The sequence below is a fragment of the Pleuronectes platessa genome, chromosome 18 (genome assembly GCF_947347685.1).
Source record: "Pleuronectes platessa chromosome 18, fPlePla1.1, whole genome shotgun sequence".
NCBI lineage: Eukaryota > Metazoa > Chordata > Actinopteri > Pleuronectiformes > Pleuronectidae > Pleuronectes > Pleuronectes platessa.
Window position 1 is genome coordinate 10,895,550 of NC_070643.1, and position 17,231 is coordinate 10,912,780.

At 44.3% G+C, this 17,231-nt stretch overlaps 1 protein-coding gene across 1 annotated transcript; it reads right to left on the reverse strand.

The window, feature by feature from the left end:
- Positions 1-1,983: 1,983 nt before the first annotated feature.
- Positions 1,984-14,762, reverse strand: satb1a (SATB homeobox 1a). The gene is made up of 11 exons (XM_053446906.1): positions 14,415-14,762; positions 13,834-14,063; positions 13,471-13,647; positions 13,243-13,369; positions 11,715-11,838; positions 10,337-10,448; positions 9,383-9,900; positions 7,896-8,093; positions 7,206-7,361; positions 4,874-5,077; positions 1,984-3,811 (listed from the first exon to the last, which is right to left on the reverse strand). Exons 2-11 carry the CDS (start codon positions 14,048-14,050, stop codon positions 2,900-2,902), a joined length of 2,745 nt encoding a protein of 914 aa, XP_053302881.1. The 5' UTR covers positions 14,051-14,063; positions 14,415-14,762; the 3' UTR covers positions 1,984-2,899.
- Between the last annotated feature and the right edge of the window lie 2,469 nt (positions 14,763-17,231).

Sequence of the window (17,231 nt, forward strand, 5' to 3'; positions counted from 1 at the left end):
CTTGAAAACTATTCTCCAACAAGTGCATTGTAAGAGCACAAATTTGTGGTGGACAACGGCACCAAGTAGAAATAAAATACATCCTGAATAAACAAGAACACTGCAGAAGCCCTTTAAACGCGGGAGTTAATTAAGATATTTTTATGCAGACTTAATTGCAGCAATTTCTGAAGTCAGACAAGCCAGATTGATCTGTAAAGAGCTTGTAACCCACACATTCACCTTGAACGGCTTCACACAGACAAAACAAAAGAAACTAAACCTGAGCAGCGTGACAGGCATGATGGGGAAAAGGGCAGGAGTCCATGTGAAGATATACAGTGCACAGGTGGTGACATTAAATAGCATTAATGAGTCAAATGTGTGCACTGTGTGATTGCGTTTGTGTGGTGGTGGGGGTTAACACAAAGCAGTCGTAATGATCATCATTGCCGTTACTGCCGCCATCATCATCGCAAGCATGGCATTTCAAGAGCGCCATTATCATCATTATTATAGCTAATATTACTGATGATGAGGTGTTTGTGGCCTCTTGTTGGCCCTAACTAAGGCATCGTCATGGAAACAGATGACAGAAAAGAGCACAGCTTTATTGAATTACTCCATGAAGCCATTCTGACCAAATGGGGCTTGAATGTTGCACCGTCTGAGGGAGCGGCAATGTGAGACGTGCCAGGGAGACGCAGATGAGAATCAGGGGTGGAGAGGGAGGGGAAGAAACCCAGCTAGAAAGAGCCGTTGAGATAAACAGAAAGAAGAAAGAAAGGAGAAATATACGGTATAGAAAACACAGTGAGGACCATGTGATTGTAGAGAGACACAGATCCACTGGTACAGAGAGGCCTGCTGATGAGCACAGAGGAATACTGTGTGATGGCTGGAAAACAATGGCAACAATTCACCAACATAGACATAGTTGTATAAGAGGAAATCAACAGTACTACTTCTACAACACTAATACAGACAGTGAACATCACATCAGAACCATTGATTATGGGTCTGTCACAGCAGGCCTCTGCTTGTCTTAAATTAGCAGCATCTGCCTTTTTTTCTTTTCAACCAAACGTATTTCTGGCCTGACAGATCTCACAGGCTGTGAATTCAAGCTCCCATACATTGCAAACACATTCCAACTAGAAATATTTAAAGTGCAAATGCGATCTGCTGATTTAATGCTACTTAGGAGGAAAACAACAGTCCTTTTATTTGTGAGAATACGGAAATAGATCGATGCCCTCGCAGCTATCCCTGTGTACAGTGGTCATACATGATTTTTAGATCAAATGTACTGAGGTCTCTCTCTCTCTCTCTCTCTCTCTCTCTCTCTCTCTCTCTCTCTCTCCCTCTCTAACCTGGATCATGAACAAGTGGTAGAGCTTGATTTACATGTGAGAGGTTCAATAAAAGCCTCTCTCACTCTGTCTCTCTCTGTTCATTTCTGTCTCACTCTATCAAAACGGCACAGTCTTTTTCTTACTCTCCCTCTCTTAAACCAGCTACTCTGTGTCTCTCTCTCAAACTGAAACAGTCTCGGGACCCGGCAGCAAGCACCAGGTACATATTCAAAACGTTCTCGGGAGAAATGCTCTAATTTTAAGTTAAAAGTTATCTGTGGAGGCTTTCTCTCAAAACACATAAGCCTTTATTATGTCCCACTGTTTCGCAGACCATGTGAGTGTTTGTTCCCACTGGAAGATCAGATCGACAGAACAGATTAAAGTAACACAAACATACAATTAGGACAAAGTCGTAATGTCTTATATTTTGCAAATAAAAAATGCGGACATTTAGTTTTTAGTCTTTTATGTACACACAGCATGACCTCAGTCCTACATTTGTAGTCCACAGTCTTTGAGCGCTCACGTCCATACAGCACAGCGTGTGGGAACTATGAGAACAACTGAGAGCAAGAGCAAACACTGTTCTTTGCCTTTGAATTGTCTGCGTTTGCTTTGTATGATAAATAACACAAAGGACACAAGATTTGCAAATGTAACACTTACAGCTATATTTTGAGACTTGCAAATTCATGCACTCATAAAAATACTTTATGTAAATCATGATGATTTATATAACAGATAACTCAATCACTGTTTTATTTATTTATTCGTCAAGCATAAGATGTCCTGTATTATATGTGATTCTTCTTCTCTAATTTCTCTAAACCTGATTTTTGCTGTCGCAAAGGAGGTGCTGTTTTCATCCGGTTAGGTACACAAACACAACCAGACAACACCAGAGGTATGTGCAGTGTATCTGCGTGAACAGTGTGATGACAAACATGGACGAGATCAAGGGTGGAAATAGTGGCGCGATTCCTGATTAAATTCCCTTGAACCTTAAAACGGACAAATTCGGATTCAAGACACCGAATAAATACTAATCAACGGACAAAACAAGCAGAAATCGAGTGATATTGATCATAGAAAAGCAAACTGGCAGTGCCACATCTGACAAGGCATTTCTGGTATGAACATATCTAAATTTACATCAGTCAACGAATTGCAATTATTCTTTTTAGACACTGATATGTTATCTGAGGCCCATTGTATTGGTTATTATTAGACCAGACACATGTGTCTACACTCAGGAGTTGTTTAGTAACATTATCTGTATATACAGTATAGTCACAGTTACTTTCTGTCTCAAGTGCATTTTGGGTAAATAATAGGGTACGGTTGGGGTAATGTAGGTCTCTGGTATAGTTATTTCCCTTTATACCTTTCCTTAGTCTTTTAGGACAAATGCCTAAATAATACCCTAACACCAAAACACTGTGAGTCAGTATTTGTACACTATAGAACAGTGGCTGAGTTGTAAGTGGACCAATGATGTGTTGTAAGCATGTCCAGGCTCACAGAGAAGCTATGGCTCATCCAAGCTTATGGATGTATTTGGGTTAGATGGAGCTCTCCCACTCTTCCTTCAGAGGGGGAATGGTTTGAGTGCCAGCATCCAGTTCTTTCAAAGCACATTCATCGCTCAATTCATTTCCCACCCTTTGCTTCTCAACCTCCTTTTGTTCTGTTTCAGTCTTTCCATCACTTTCCCCGCCCTGCTCCTCTGTAGAATTGTCCGGCAGGAGGAGGTTTGTGTCTGTGCAGCCGTGCGGGTCGTCTCGACTGTGTTTTGGGCTCAGTCTCTGGTGCTGACAGCGGTCGTGTTCGAGACCCCGTCCTTGGTCCTGGCTGTTGAAGAAGCCGCGTATGATGTGTCTGGGCAGACCCAGCTGAGCCGACAGGGTGTGGACCGCCTCCTCGTCTGGGTTGAGGCCCACGTCCTGGATGAAGCTCTGCAGGATCCCCAGGGCTTCGCAGGAAAGTTTTAGCCCCTCTCCTTGCACCTCATCTCCACCTACGACCTCATTATTATCTGCCTCTGAACAAACCCCAGCCCTACCTTGGCTCTCATTCTTCACATCGGGCCACTTCACAGACAGCTTGTCCTTCGCCTTGCCCTCTTGGCTGTCTCTTGTGATCTCATCTGTGCCTTCCTCACCCGCACTTCCATCCATTGCCTGCTCCTTGTCTTCCGTATCCCTCAACCTCCCAGTACCTCCCCAGTCTCCTCCCAAACTGCCCCTCTCTCCTGGTCCTCCCTCAGCCCAGTCCTTCATGTCCCCTCTCTCGCCATTGCTGCTGCCTCTGCTCTGCAAACGCACTCTCAGCTGCCCCCAGTTGACCCCCACCTCAGACTCGGCTGGCGATGCTGTGCACGGTTGCCGTGGAGACAGGTGAGGTCCCGCCTCAGGCTGAAGGGGTCGATGTGGTTGAAAATGGTGCTGCTGTGGCAGAGGGGAGTTGTGCTGGTACTGATGAGAGAAAAGAATAATTAAATAAGAGTTCAAGTCATTTGGAATTTAGATTTTCAACACCAACTAATTTACCCTGTGTTAATGTAGATATTCACTGATTTGTTACGTTTTTTTCTGCATATATAATTATCAAATAATACAAAAATATGTAATACAATGATGATGGTTAGAAATATTAAAAAGGATGATTAAAAAACGAGAACATTTCCTGATTCTATTAAAAAAAAGTTGATATATGCTGCTTACATTTAAGATGGGAAGACCATGTCAAAGTAAACAAAAGATTTAAAACCCTCAATTCTACCATTTCTTAAGATTAATAATGATAGAGGAAGCGACTACTGAAAAAGGAAGTGTCATTTAAATTAGGCAAATGTAAGAATGATACCATCTGCTTACTTTTTTTGGTTTATTTTCACTTCTTAAATTATATTTGTTCAGTTTAGTTTCATATGTGTTTTTATTTTCATACACAGAATTATCCCTGTCAAACCATGTCACCTTTTTCTTGATGGGGTGACATAAAATTGCAATGTGTAGATATTGGCTGGGGAGACTGTATGATCTGTAACTGCCACAACCTGTGAGGTAGACCAGAGCGTGACCATCCAGAACTTGTGAACCAGTACACATGTCTTCTTAAAGATGCACTGACATTCCATTCAACATAATCTTTTATTTCACTTGTTAACTGTGAGTTGGTTATTTAATCAAGCCATCAGTCTATGCTCTAGCTAAGAGGTGAAAGAAAAATGACAAATTAGACTCATGGATCGTTGCATAACGATCATCGTTTTTTTTGGCATATTTGGCATTAAGCTGTTTCTTTTTAGGCATTTTCTGTGTAAAATAAAGTCTGGTCACTTCAAGCCTTCATGATCATGACAGCCATCCTTCAAAATGTTGATTCTAAGCTAAGAGTCTTTTGTTTGCTAGCTTATTACAAACCTTTTCCAATTCATGACAGCTATTTCAGTAGTAACATAAAATAAAACTTTTGTGACTCTGGGGATTTGTTCTCAAGGACCTCTCAGAGATTGAGTGCTTATGTCGTCTCACCAGTGTATTGTCACTGCCGAGCAGCGCGAGCCTGTCAGCGCAGTGCTGCTGTGCCATTGTGCTGCTGCTCTCCTGCTCGTAGATGAAGTCTCTCTCGGTCTGGGACAGGCTGAGGAATCTGCGGATCATACACAAGTTCTCCCACAGGGTCCGGTTCTCCGGGCTGGGATCCTCCTTCCAGCGCAGCAGCTCACACAGCCAGCCCTAGAGGGGGAACACACACACACACACACACACACACGAGCTGACCAGGTAACCCACTGTGTTAGACTAAGCACAAAGGGTTGACATGTTCTGTCCTTCACCCAGAGGTCAGGACGCTTTGTCAGTACACATTTGTATTCCTGTGGTGTTCTTAAAAAGACTGTGACGTCCAGTTAGTTCATGTGGTGCAGATCTATCTGACCTGACAACTCTCAGAGAAAGAGGAAAAACTTGAGGAAAAAAACTATTTGTTGATCAGCTATTAGTTTAAAACAAAAGGCTGTGAAGTTTATATTTCTATCTCAACAAGTTCATCTTATATACCTAAAAATAACCTTCTATCTTAATCTGTCATTTGAGCCCACAGCTGATGATAAAGCTAAGTAAAGCTAACCTCTCCATGCAGAAAACTGTGCAGTGCACTGTATGTTTAAGTTTGTATGGTGGCAGTGGTCCGGTGGTTAGCCTCACAGTAAGAAGGTTCTGGTTTCGAACCTGACAGTGGGTCGGGCCTTTTTTTCAGAGTTTGCATGTTCTCCCATTAGGTTAATTTGACTGTTTAAATTGTCTGTAGGTGATAATGTTTGTTTGCTCCTTTACATCAGCCCTGCTGTGATAAGCTGGCGACCAGGGTGTACTCAAAGGATAAGCCCTAAAGATGATGGATGATGGATGGATAGATGGATGGATGGATGGATGGATGGATGGATGGATGGATGGATGTTTGTGTGGTACTAAGTATGTATAGGCAAAATGACACATACATAATTAAAATGTAATCATCTGGTCTCTTCTCTAGTGTGAACCTCTGGTGGAAGGTAAAAATAGCTTTGGGACAGCAAAATTGCCATGGCAACATGGCACCATGGCAATATATATGATGAGTTTTGATTCCTGTCACCACAGAACGCTGATTATCTAATTGACTTTGCGAGGAATTTAAGCAGATGCAAGTAGTGATAACTATCAACCTTTAAAAGGCATTAATTAAAAAAACACATTTATTTTGAACTGGTCGATATTAAGAGGGGTGTCTACTTCTTGTTTTCTGTGGTTAAAGATGCTCTAATGGCAAAGCTGTAAGATCATGGAGACATTTTTATATTAGCTGGAATTGTTTTTGCATCACGACAGTGGAAACTTGTGAGCAGCAGATTGAGGAACATGGAGCCAGCGAGTTTCAGCTTCATGAACTAGAGCATGATTACGTTGGTGAGGAGGCTGATACCCTCGCATCAAGTAAATTCGCACAAACACACCAGCCCAATGCGCACAAACACTCATGCAGATGCACGCACACCTGGCTGAAGCCCAACTCTAGCACACAATGCCATCCAGATGCACAGTGCAGATAGAGCAGAGTGATCCAGCATAGTCCTGCCTGCCAAACGACCGGGTAATAGAGAGAGCGAGAGAGCGAGGAACAGAGTAGATAGAGAAAGTACGTTAGAAATTGAGGCCAGTGAAAAGATAGAAAAAGAACCTCAGGGCTTTTGGACCACCTGTCTGTACTGGCATGACCGCTGAATGACCCCTAAACATCATGGTGGTGAGACGAGAGAGAGAGTTTATGCTGTAAAAAAAACGAAGGAAGGAAGAAAAGACAGAAGGAAGGAAAGAAAGAAAGAAAGCTGGAAACTGGAGACATGCAAAAGGGGAAGGGAAAACGAGACAGCTAAAATCCCCCCATTCCATGAAGGGAAATTATCCTCAAAACAAAAGGCAATAACAAGCTTATGGAGCCGCCATAAAAATGAGAACAATAAACACTCAAATCATGCTTGTGTGTGTGTGCACAAGTGCATTTGTGGACCTGTGTGCTCTCGTGCCATTGCGTGTACTCACACTTGTACACTATGTCTATGTGCACAAATAAGTGGTGTGTACGTGTGAATGGCAGCTATTAAAGCGATAATTTAGGACACAATAGCAGCCTGATGCACTGATAGTGCTCTGCAGAGTACAGCTGCTGCTTGATTATCTGGGCTTCCCTCCACACACAGTAGCCCTCCTTGCTTTAACCGGGGAGATGGACTAATCTGGGATGCTAAATTTGAGCAATCAAGCAGTGCAACGATTAGGAGCAATATGTGTGTGTTTAAAACTGGAAACCATCATGCGGATGTACCTGACTCTTGGAGGCGGCCACCTTTGCAAACAGGGCCTGAGACACCTTGGCTCTCTTCATCTCGTGCTGGATCTCCTCGTAGATGTTGGAGCTGACGTTGAGAACGCAGCTCTCGGTCTTCAGCCCTCTGTCCGCTGATACCGGGGACAGCCTCGCCTAAAAAGTGACAGACAGGGAGACAGAGAGACAAAGAGAGTGGATTTAAATGAAAGTGACGTTAATCTGTTTAACCAGCATTTGTTGCAATACACTGTCAATAACACTTAAGTTTCAAATCTTGGGTGAAACCAATCCAGTAATTGTGAGATCGGGCTTTTATTGACATTTTCTTAGTTTCTCAGAGAATATTTTATGGACCTTGATGAAAAAAATCTGAAAAATTTGGTGCAGATCCAAATAATTTTAATGTGATCTATATTCAGTCGAGATTGGTGGTGATTATGGGATCACTAAATGAGGGAGGAGACATTACAACTCCCATGATGATGATTTTTTATTTTATAATTTCCTCCACCATTCACCGTTCTTGCACAATTATGTCAAATCAATCTTTCACAGCCGAACATGCTTAAAATCACCTATGTTCCCTTTTGCCAAGATATAATGTAGTTTTTCAAAGTGAACTTTATTAAAACTGAGTGTTGGTTGTTGATTTTATGTCTCTGTCTCTCCGTGCGTCTGCTGGCTGACCTGCGTAGATCTCGGTGGCGTGTTGTTGCAGCTGGGGATGAATCCGGTCAGGCTCCTCTCTTTCTCCTCCTGGTAGACGCGCTCCCTCTCTGCCTCGGGGAGCAGCAGGAAGCTGTACATGGCTCGCAGGTTGACCACCAGAGACTGGGAGGCGTGTTTGGGGTCCTCCTCCTTACGCAGGATCTCTGACAGCAGGCCCTGGTGAAAACATCAACACTCATTGATTAGTTCAAGCACAAACCTGTACGTGGATAAATAAGGCCACATGCAAAATTCATACAGGCTGTATATTGGCATCAGGCAAATTATATGATCACCCTTAATATCTCAGATAATTGATATCAGGGAACCACTTGTATTTGAGTCATTTTTCATTTATCTTTATGTAAAGTTCATAGATGTAAAGATTATTATGCACCCAAAGGAATTTGGCAGACACTCCTCATATCCAGCTCGATCTCCTGCACTGAAGTGTTTCACAGCTACAGAAGATACAGAGCCAGTTCCCAGTCGGTGCTAAACACACTACTTGTCTCTAGTGTTAGCGTCACTCTGCGTGTATCGGTCTATGCAGGAAAGCCTTCAAACGTCCCATGCAGATTGCAGGGCTTCCTTCCTGAAAAGAGATCAGATTCCGTGCTGGCAATGAAATGACATAAGCGGGAACCAGCCTCCTTATTCAAATCCTGGATCATCGTCGAATCCACCCAACAAACTCAGCCTTCCAAATAGAAGGAGGCTTTACATGAATCGCCAAATGACGAATGGTTCCCTCGCTTTAGATGGCATCTTGGCACCATGCCCAAGTTGTACGCCTGGCACCTTGGATTCGGCAACGGGGAGACATGGGGGTGGATAATAACTGATGACAGTAATAATAATAATAACAATGGGCTTAGCCAGTCCTTTGAGCTCCATTTCTGTTGGGGTGTTGGTGAATGTTCTATGATGGACACAGATAACGATGCATTTTAGTGTTCCAGGCGATGGTAGAGGGAGATAATGGATGCGGAATGAGGGGAGAGGCAGAAGAAGGGAAAGATTAGAAAAGAGATAGATTGGCAGTACGCGGTAGATTTTAAATGAATAAAAAAGGCTGCCAGAGTGAAAGGTGGCACGATGGAGGGATAGTGAGCTAGAGGAAGAGGTAGAGAGGGAGACAGAATTTCTCCAAGGGGTTGTGATTAGTTGGCCCAGCAGCTGCTTCATCGCTGGCACCAGCTTTTGTGCTGCAGAGAGCTGGCACAGACACACACTTTCATACGTACACACATGTGCGTTGGGGTGGGGGTGCACTGCGGCAAAGGCCATGCCAACAAGCCAACCACCGAACACACATATTCACATACAACACACTTACGTACCACCGCAACACAAGAGAACCCCTTCCAGCAGATAATCACCAGAAAACAGGCTTTTACTGTTGCTGCAAAGCTTTTATCATTTTCATTCAGATCATAATCTCGGGCCGCCCCTTTTTTCCATACCTGGGTCCTGTTAAAAGCCACCCGGGCAAAGATGGCTTGGGAGATGCCTGCTCTCTTCAGCTCCTCCCTCACACAGTGGTAGATTTCCATCGGCACGTCGCACTGGCCCCCTGAAGAGCCAGCCGGTGCCTGGTTCGGTGGCCCGGCAGCAGAGCCTCCCCCCGGGCCGCACTGCACCTGCTGTGGAGCTTGGGACTCTGAGGTGAAGACCTTGGCTCTCACCATTGGGGGGTGGTTGAGATACTGTTGCGGGGACGGCGAAAGGCCCTGGCTCGCCAGCATGCGGCTAACAGCATACTGCTGGTTGAGAAACTGGGCCATCACCAGTTGCTGGTTAACCATTTGGGGGCTGAGAGGTTGGGTCACCAGCGCAGGAGGGCGAAGGCCGAGGGGCGGGTGAGCACACATGCCGGCTACTCCTCCTCGAGGGAAAAGAAGGGTTGGGCTCTGATCGGGACCTGTGATTGGCTGCTGGGTGAGGGTAATATGTGCAGACTGCTCAGAGAAGCTGTCAATCTCTGGTGAAGAAAAAGGGAAAGCAAAGGTGTAATTATCAACACATGTAATATTAACAGTGCACCCGAAATCCATACTACTTACTAATTCTGGGACATGGTCACGTTGAAAATGAGGCACATTAAATATTCAAACCAGGATGAATTGCTTACTAAATATGATTGATTTTATGTGTGCTGTGAGTCAAGTTGTGGGTGGCAAGACAACATAAAAAGAATCTGGGAATAACAAAAGAAAAACTGATTTATATCTTAAGGGAGAAATTTAGCTTTTGAGAAGAACACATTTTTTATATAATTACCTGTCGATATGAAAAGGGAGAGGGATTTTTTTTCCTAGCTAAACCATACAATTAGTGTGTAGTTTATGTGGACCTCAGACATGCTGTAAAACTAATCATGGGCGCTTGTCTTTCGCAGCTCGATTGAAATCCCTCACCTTTGAAGCCTTTGGTCTTCTTGAAGTGCTTGTACCATCGACCAAACTCGTGACACTTGGCAGCTGAGACATTTGCATAGTAAGTGCTATTTACAATAGATGATATCATACTCTGAAACAGAGGGAGGAAAGACAGTGGAAATTCATTACACTTTCTGAGCTCCTGCCTGGGTGTCTCAGCTGTTCACACATCTGATATTAATGATCTCAGATCTGTGTTATTAAAAAGACCCCCAGGTAAATAGGATAATAAAGACAGATGAGTGTGTCTGTGTGTGAGTGAGTGAGTGAGTGAGTGAGTGTGTGTGTGTGTGTCTGTGTGTGTGTGAGCGCGCTTAATCAAACAAAACACAAGAGGTCATCAGAGACTATGCCTCAGTGTGTCTCATTCACAAACATACTGTATATACACATGAAAACACACACACACACACACACGCACACACACAGTTTCTCCCCAAAGACCATCCTGTGCAATCTTTACATCTGATTACACCTTTCATCTTCTCATATTTATTTTAATCTGCTTCTAGCAAACAAGAGAGGGGGTAAACGGAGAGATGGGGGAGAGACAGAGAGAGAGAGAGAGAGAGAGAGAGAGAGAGAGAGAGAGAGAGAGAGGGAGAGATGGGGGAGGGCAGATTGATTGGTATCTGATCTTAACACTGTAAAGGAAAGGAAAGAATCCGAAAAAGAGGAAGAGAGAGATAGAGATAGAGCAATTCCTCTTTATCAAACTGTAGATGTCCTAAGCACCCTCAGGCAAGATAACAGATAGATCAAGTTGATACTTATGATTATTCATAAAGAGGCCTTCCCCAAATACTGCAAGATTTATGTAAAATTATTTCTGCAGTTGTGTCTGTATTTGCGTAATTAAACGCACAGGAGCTGAAGGAGATCTCACAGCCACATTTTGATGTTATTGCTGAATGTAACGGGTACAGCATGAAAAAAGAAAAATCTGCATACAAAAAAAGAGTGAGGGTGATGGGCAGAGAGTGAGACGGCTGCTGAGGCTGGCAGACGGATGGGGGGGCGACAGGCAGACAGGTCGGCCGTCGGCGGAATCAAGATAGGCAGCAGCCGAGGCAGCGTGGCTTTTTAAGAGATAACCATCTCTTGTTATCTGCCTCCCGCTCCTGCGCTCTGCCCCTGCGCCTTATCTACCTCCGCATCTGGACTTCCTGTCTAACTGTTGGACCACACGCTCACTCTGGGTCATGCATCGAAGAAGGCACAAACACACACGAGCACACACGCACACACACACACAGTTGTGCAGGACATGGAAGGGCAAAGACATTTCACACGCCATCGAACGTCTGTGCTATTTCCCCTATTCTCTTTTCTTGTGTCCTGCGTGTGTGTATCGTACCTGGGACAGCGGACACTCCTTAGCCAGGGAGCTCTGGTTCATGTCCTTGAGGAGCTCCTTCAGAGCGTTTCTCACTGTGGAGTGGCTCCACTGCTCGGCTGGCAAGTCTTCCAGTTTGGGGCAGCTAGACAAAGAGCAAAGTAGGAAGGCTTGAAATACTTCATTCCAGTAATTGCCACTGCTAAGGGAGTTGTTTTTGTCTGTTTGATTGTTATTCAGCAGGATTATACAAAAACTACTGAGCCAATATCCATGAAACGTTGTGGAGGGGTGGGGGTGAGTTCTCATGTAACAATATTTAAGTATTTAAGTATGTGCAATTTGTTGCAGATCCAAATAAAAATCCAGATATAGTGAATTTAAACATGGTTTTAAAAGAGTTCTGTTTGGCAATGAACTGTAATGTTAGAAACCTCCAGAGCCACAGACGCCGTCTTCTTTTTTTTAACAAGTTGCCCATTGCAGAGCCCCTTCCTCTTCCTCCTCCACTCCCAATAATCACACTCTGACTTTCATTCGCACCCACAGTTGCACTCTCTCATGTGTTAAAGAAACACACACACACACACACACTTTAATAAGGGTGTGAAAGTCTAGGCTGTGGAAGGAAGACTTTAAGGAAACTAATGTGAATACAGGGAAATCGTACACAGCCCCACGTTCTTCTTACTCTTAAGCAAAACAAGTTTTTTTAACCTGTCAAAGTAGGAAAGGTGCTTGAGTGAATTGTAAAATGAGTGAAAGCTTATTTCCAGTCCTGTTCCTGGTATTATGCGTGATGGTTCACAGTCATTCTGTCATGGTTTCACCCACCGGGACTAAAGAATGTGTCATACTTTCCCAGCTCCTTTGCAAGGCCCTAGCACAGCTACAGGTTAAAATGCACAATGGTTATTTTAGTCATATTAGGAATGCAGGGTTGTTGAGGTGTTTCTCAGAAGCTTTTAGAGGCTGGGAAAATACTGTAGCGGAAAAAAGTGTGGTTGAAACCTATTTTGTAGTTGAAAAGTAACTTTTTGCAGACTGTTATGACCTGAGCTGTTTGTGACCTGAAACTATATGACCCGTTTAATACCTTTATGACCTTTTTATTAATTATTGACTGTCCAAGGACCTAATTTCCGTCTGCTTTATCTTCAAGAGGAAACGATTGCAAATCAGTTTCCTATGTCCTAAATACTGTCTCAAACTGCGCCTACAGAACCAGTCTGAACTGGCTCAGACAAACAGCCTTGGTTCTCCTACATAAGATCCTTGCATTTGACTGTTCTCTATCACCACTCTGAGGTCCCTGTGACTCGCTGTGTGGATCCTTTCTGCAGAGAGCCCCTATTAAAATACACATATAAGAATTTGGTGTTCCAGCCTCTTGTATTTTCAGATTTCCATCACAATACCAAATGAAACAATAAGAGTCCCTCAGCCCAAACACAGCCACACTCAGTCTCACAACCACGGGTAGACTTCACACAGACAGAAGAAGAAGAGCCTTAGATGCATACGGCTGGGTGTCACGTCTGCTCTGTACCTGTGCAGCTGTATTTTCAGGGTGATGACATGGTGAACATCCTGCAGCATGTCCGCCACTGTTGCGTCCGGAGCATCTGTTACACAGGACAGAGGCACCGGGTTCCACCTGCCAACCTGGATCAGACCTGAACACACACACACAAATTTAAACTGTGAGAACTTAAAGACAATCTCTCGTGTTTCCCTGCCTCTCTTTGAATGTGTGTGTGTGTCTGTGTGTGTGTACCTTTAGCCTGCGCGGCCGAGCTGTGAGAGTAGCCCAGTGTCAGCAGGGCCATCTCTATCAGCTGGTTAAACAGCAGGTCTCTCTTGACCAACACAAACTCGGAGTGTTCCTCTCTCCTCTCTCCGTCCACTTGGCTCTCTCTGTGCTCCACCACGCAGAACACCGGCAGCACGCTCCCTGGGGTGAGGGAGACAACTGATTTCAGACAGCAGGACATTTAAGAATGAAAAATCACAACATTCAGTATCAAGGTGGCAAGTGATGGTGTGAGATCCTCAGGGCAGGAGTCTCTATTCACTGCAAAAAAAAAGACAATCTGTAAAAAAGTATTTAAGACCCCTTTCCCCATGTCAGCCCATGTACCTCTGCTGTGCCAGTTTTTTCCCAGTGGCCTCCCTGCGGTGGCATTCTGGGCCAGACAGGGGTTTTTGGCCTCAGGACTCCCCTGCCGGCTCCTCTCCTGGGCCGAGGGTCCCGCTCCGTTTTGTTCCAGCCGAGCCAGCTTGGCGGGAGGGGGCCTGGGGTCTACAATGGGATCACTGCCCTCGGATTGCTTGGCTCCATTACACAGGGTGTCCATCTGTGGTATCACACTAATACAGAGACACAGACACATAAAAATCCAAAGACTGTGCCAAGTTGCTTCATAGAATAACAATCTATATTATGTCGGTCGTAAATCTGCAAACTGGTCAGTGGTTTTACGGTGCACCCTTTGGTGTTTTTGAACTATTATGCTCCAGTATTTTTTTTATGTGAATTTTGCAAAGACAATAACATTAAAATGTTTTCATCGTGCAAGACAGAATATGTTAAATACATCCGTCATTTCCAGCCTGTAGCCAAATTAAGTAATAGCATACAAAGTACACAAAGAATTACAAAAGTGTTGACGAGACCTGTCTGTGTCAAACAAGGGGATGCGATTTTTGACGCGCACGTACACAAACACACACTCGGATCAGAAGGATATCCGGATCAGTGTGAGGTGGTGACCTTCACACAGATGCAGCGATCAGGACGACCCTCTAAATCCAGTTAAACTCCGGGGAATGGCACATAGCGCAGTTTCTCCTCCTCATTATAGACCCGCTGTCATCTCCAGACGCGCTGCTGAAAGTGACAGGGATTCAGTTCATCCTCAGCGGCGCTGATCGTCCCACGTCCGGCTCTGCTGAAGTTTGATCGAGGCGAAACCACGAACCTGTTTCAGCCACAGACCCGGCGGCGCGCGTCCCCCGACCTGCCATCACGCATCAGCAGCCCATTCCCGCAGGCATCCGCCGGATCCATATGGCACACACGCGCTGGCTTCCATTGATCCCCAGCTCCTCTCGACCGTGTACGCTCCCGTGCCTCCTCCTCACGGCGCCGATCGTCTGTTTACTGTCCAAGTAGTTTTGCGTCTATTCCTCCTTGTTGCACCGTTCACCCGCCACGCTTTATATCATCTTCCGCCGGCAACGATGCATTTACTGGCCTCAGTGCAAGTTCAGATCGAGCACCGGGGCATGCTGCAGCTGCTGCCGTGGATCAAGCCCCGGCACGGGGAGAACAATGCACGGCTCTGAGCTCCAGGATCACACTATTCTCTGCGTGTCATGTACGAGGCTGCAGCTCTGACGCCGGGGCAGCGGCTGTTGTTGGTTACACTTCAAAGCCCTGTGCGCACGCGGAGAAAGAGAGAGAGAGAGAGAGAGAGAGAGAGAGAGAGAGAGAGAGAGAGAGAGAGAGAGAGAGAGAGAGAGAGGGAGAGGGAGAGAGAGAGAGACACACACAGAGAGAGAGCTAGACCCCCCCATCACACACACACGCACACAAACACACACACTCATAAATAGGCTACACGGACCCAGCTGCATTAGCATATGGTGTAATAATGAATTCACTAGCGCGCTCCGTAAATGTATTAAATGTGACAATTGCGCATAAATCTATTTATTATTTTCCGTCGCATGCTGTGCACGCACTTATTATTGTCTTTAGGGTATCGCGGAGCTCTCCATGGTAACAAAGTGGAGCAGGACAGAAAGGTGGAAGCGGCGGACTGATATTAACTTTTGATCGCTGATGTGTTATTGTCACAAGAGCGTGGCTCATGTTTAATGCGTAGATAATCACATTTTCACCCCATTCAGCCAATAATGTGTTCTGTATCTCATTACAACATTATATAGTAGCTGAGAGTAAATTATTCATATCAATACTATAGCAGACTTCTATAATAATACTATAAAAGACTAGACTGTAACTGTGGGTAATAGTATAGTGCAGTATAGTATAGTATAGTGTTCCACTATAATGCCTATTATATAGACATAGTATAGTAGGCTAGTATGTAGTATAGTATTGTATAGTTTTCTTACCACGCTGTTCTACTATAATGATATTATATAGATATAGTAGCCTACAGCAGGCTAGTATAGCATAGTATAGTATACTATTCAGTTCTGCTGTAATGGCTATATAATTATAAACATAGTATAGTATAGTGTTATTTTTACCGTAGTGCCTAAAATAACATAAACATACCACACTATACGTAGCAGTGTACAGTGTAGTAGAGTATAGTACAGTGTTATAAGTTAAATAATATAGTACTTTTCCATAGTATAGTATAGTATAGTATAGTATAGTGTAGTATAGTGTAGTATAGTAAAGTATAGTATAGTATACCACCTGGTCTACTGTATTGCCTGGAATACTATTAATATACTACACTGTGGTATAACATGGAGTATAGTATGGTGTAGTATTGTGCTGCACTACTATAATGCTTACACTTTACAATACTATACTGAACTATGTAAAAGTACAAGTGTACTAAAGGAATTATTTTAGAACAGTTTATATTTCTATAGCTATTAAATACGTATAACTGCATGGTAAACTAGACTATACTACAATACCCAGTAAAACCCATTATAAAATACCCCTGAGTATGACAACCAAAATCACACAAAGTCATGAAAGGAAATCAAATCCATCACCGTACCTCAAAGTTTTGCCGCAGCTGAATCAGTTCTGACCGACAACAGCTCGTCCTCTTCCCTGAGATCTCAAGTTACAGCCAACTATCAGCAGACCGACCCCATCCAGTCCACCGCAGACAAGACACACTTCACCTCCAGTGCTGTGATCCCCAAAAGGTGAAGGTGCCCCGACACACACACACACACACACTCACAGCAGGTGCGTGGGTGTGTGCGTCGTGTGACTGTGAGAGAAAGAGACAGCAAGAGTCAGAGATCCTTCACGTGGGCAGATAAGAGTCAAGGACTTGTCTCATGAAATGTTCCACCGGTGTGGGAACAGGTCTTTTCTGCAGCCACATCGCCGGGTCGATGCTGTGCCGTGGGAGCGTATGTGTGGGGAGGGAGAGCATGCTCTACTACTTTTGACTAATTAAACAAAGTGAATTAGCTATCTCCCCAGCCAGAGCGAGTCATGGCTGGTTACACATCATTCATGGTGACTAATCCAAAGAGAGAGATGTCACTCAGCTGGGTGCAAGTGTCTGTGTGCACGTGTGTGTGTATGTGTGTGTGTGTGTTTACATCATCCTCCCATAAGTTCACTATTTTGTTTATGGGTGTGTGTATTTTAATCATGTCTCCTATGATTTTGTGCGATCGCTTCAAGTGTTTATATCCTCACATTTCCCTCTCTCCCTCCCTGTTACCCTCTGCTCTTCTATTTAGTCAGTGGCTTGATACGTCGTCAATGAGGCTGGCATGCTAAATGATAATTAAGACCATTAC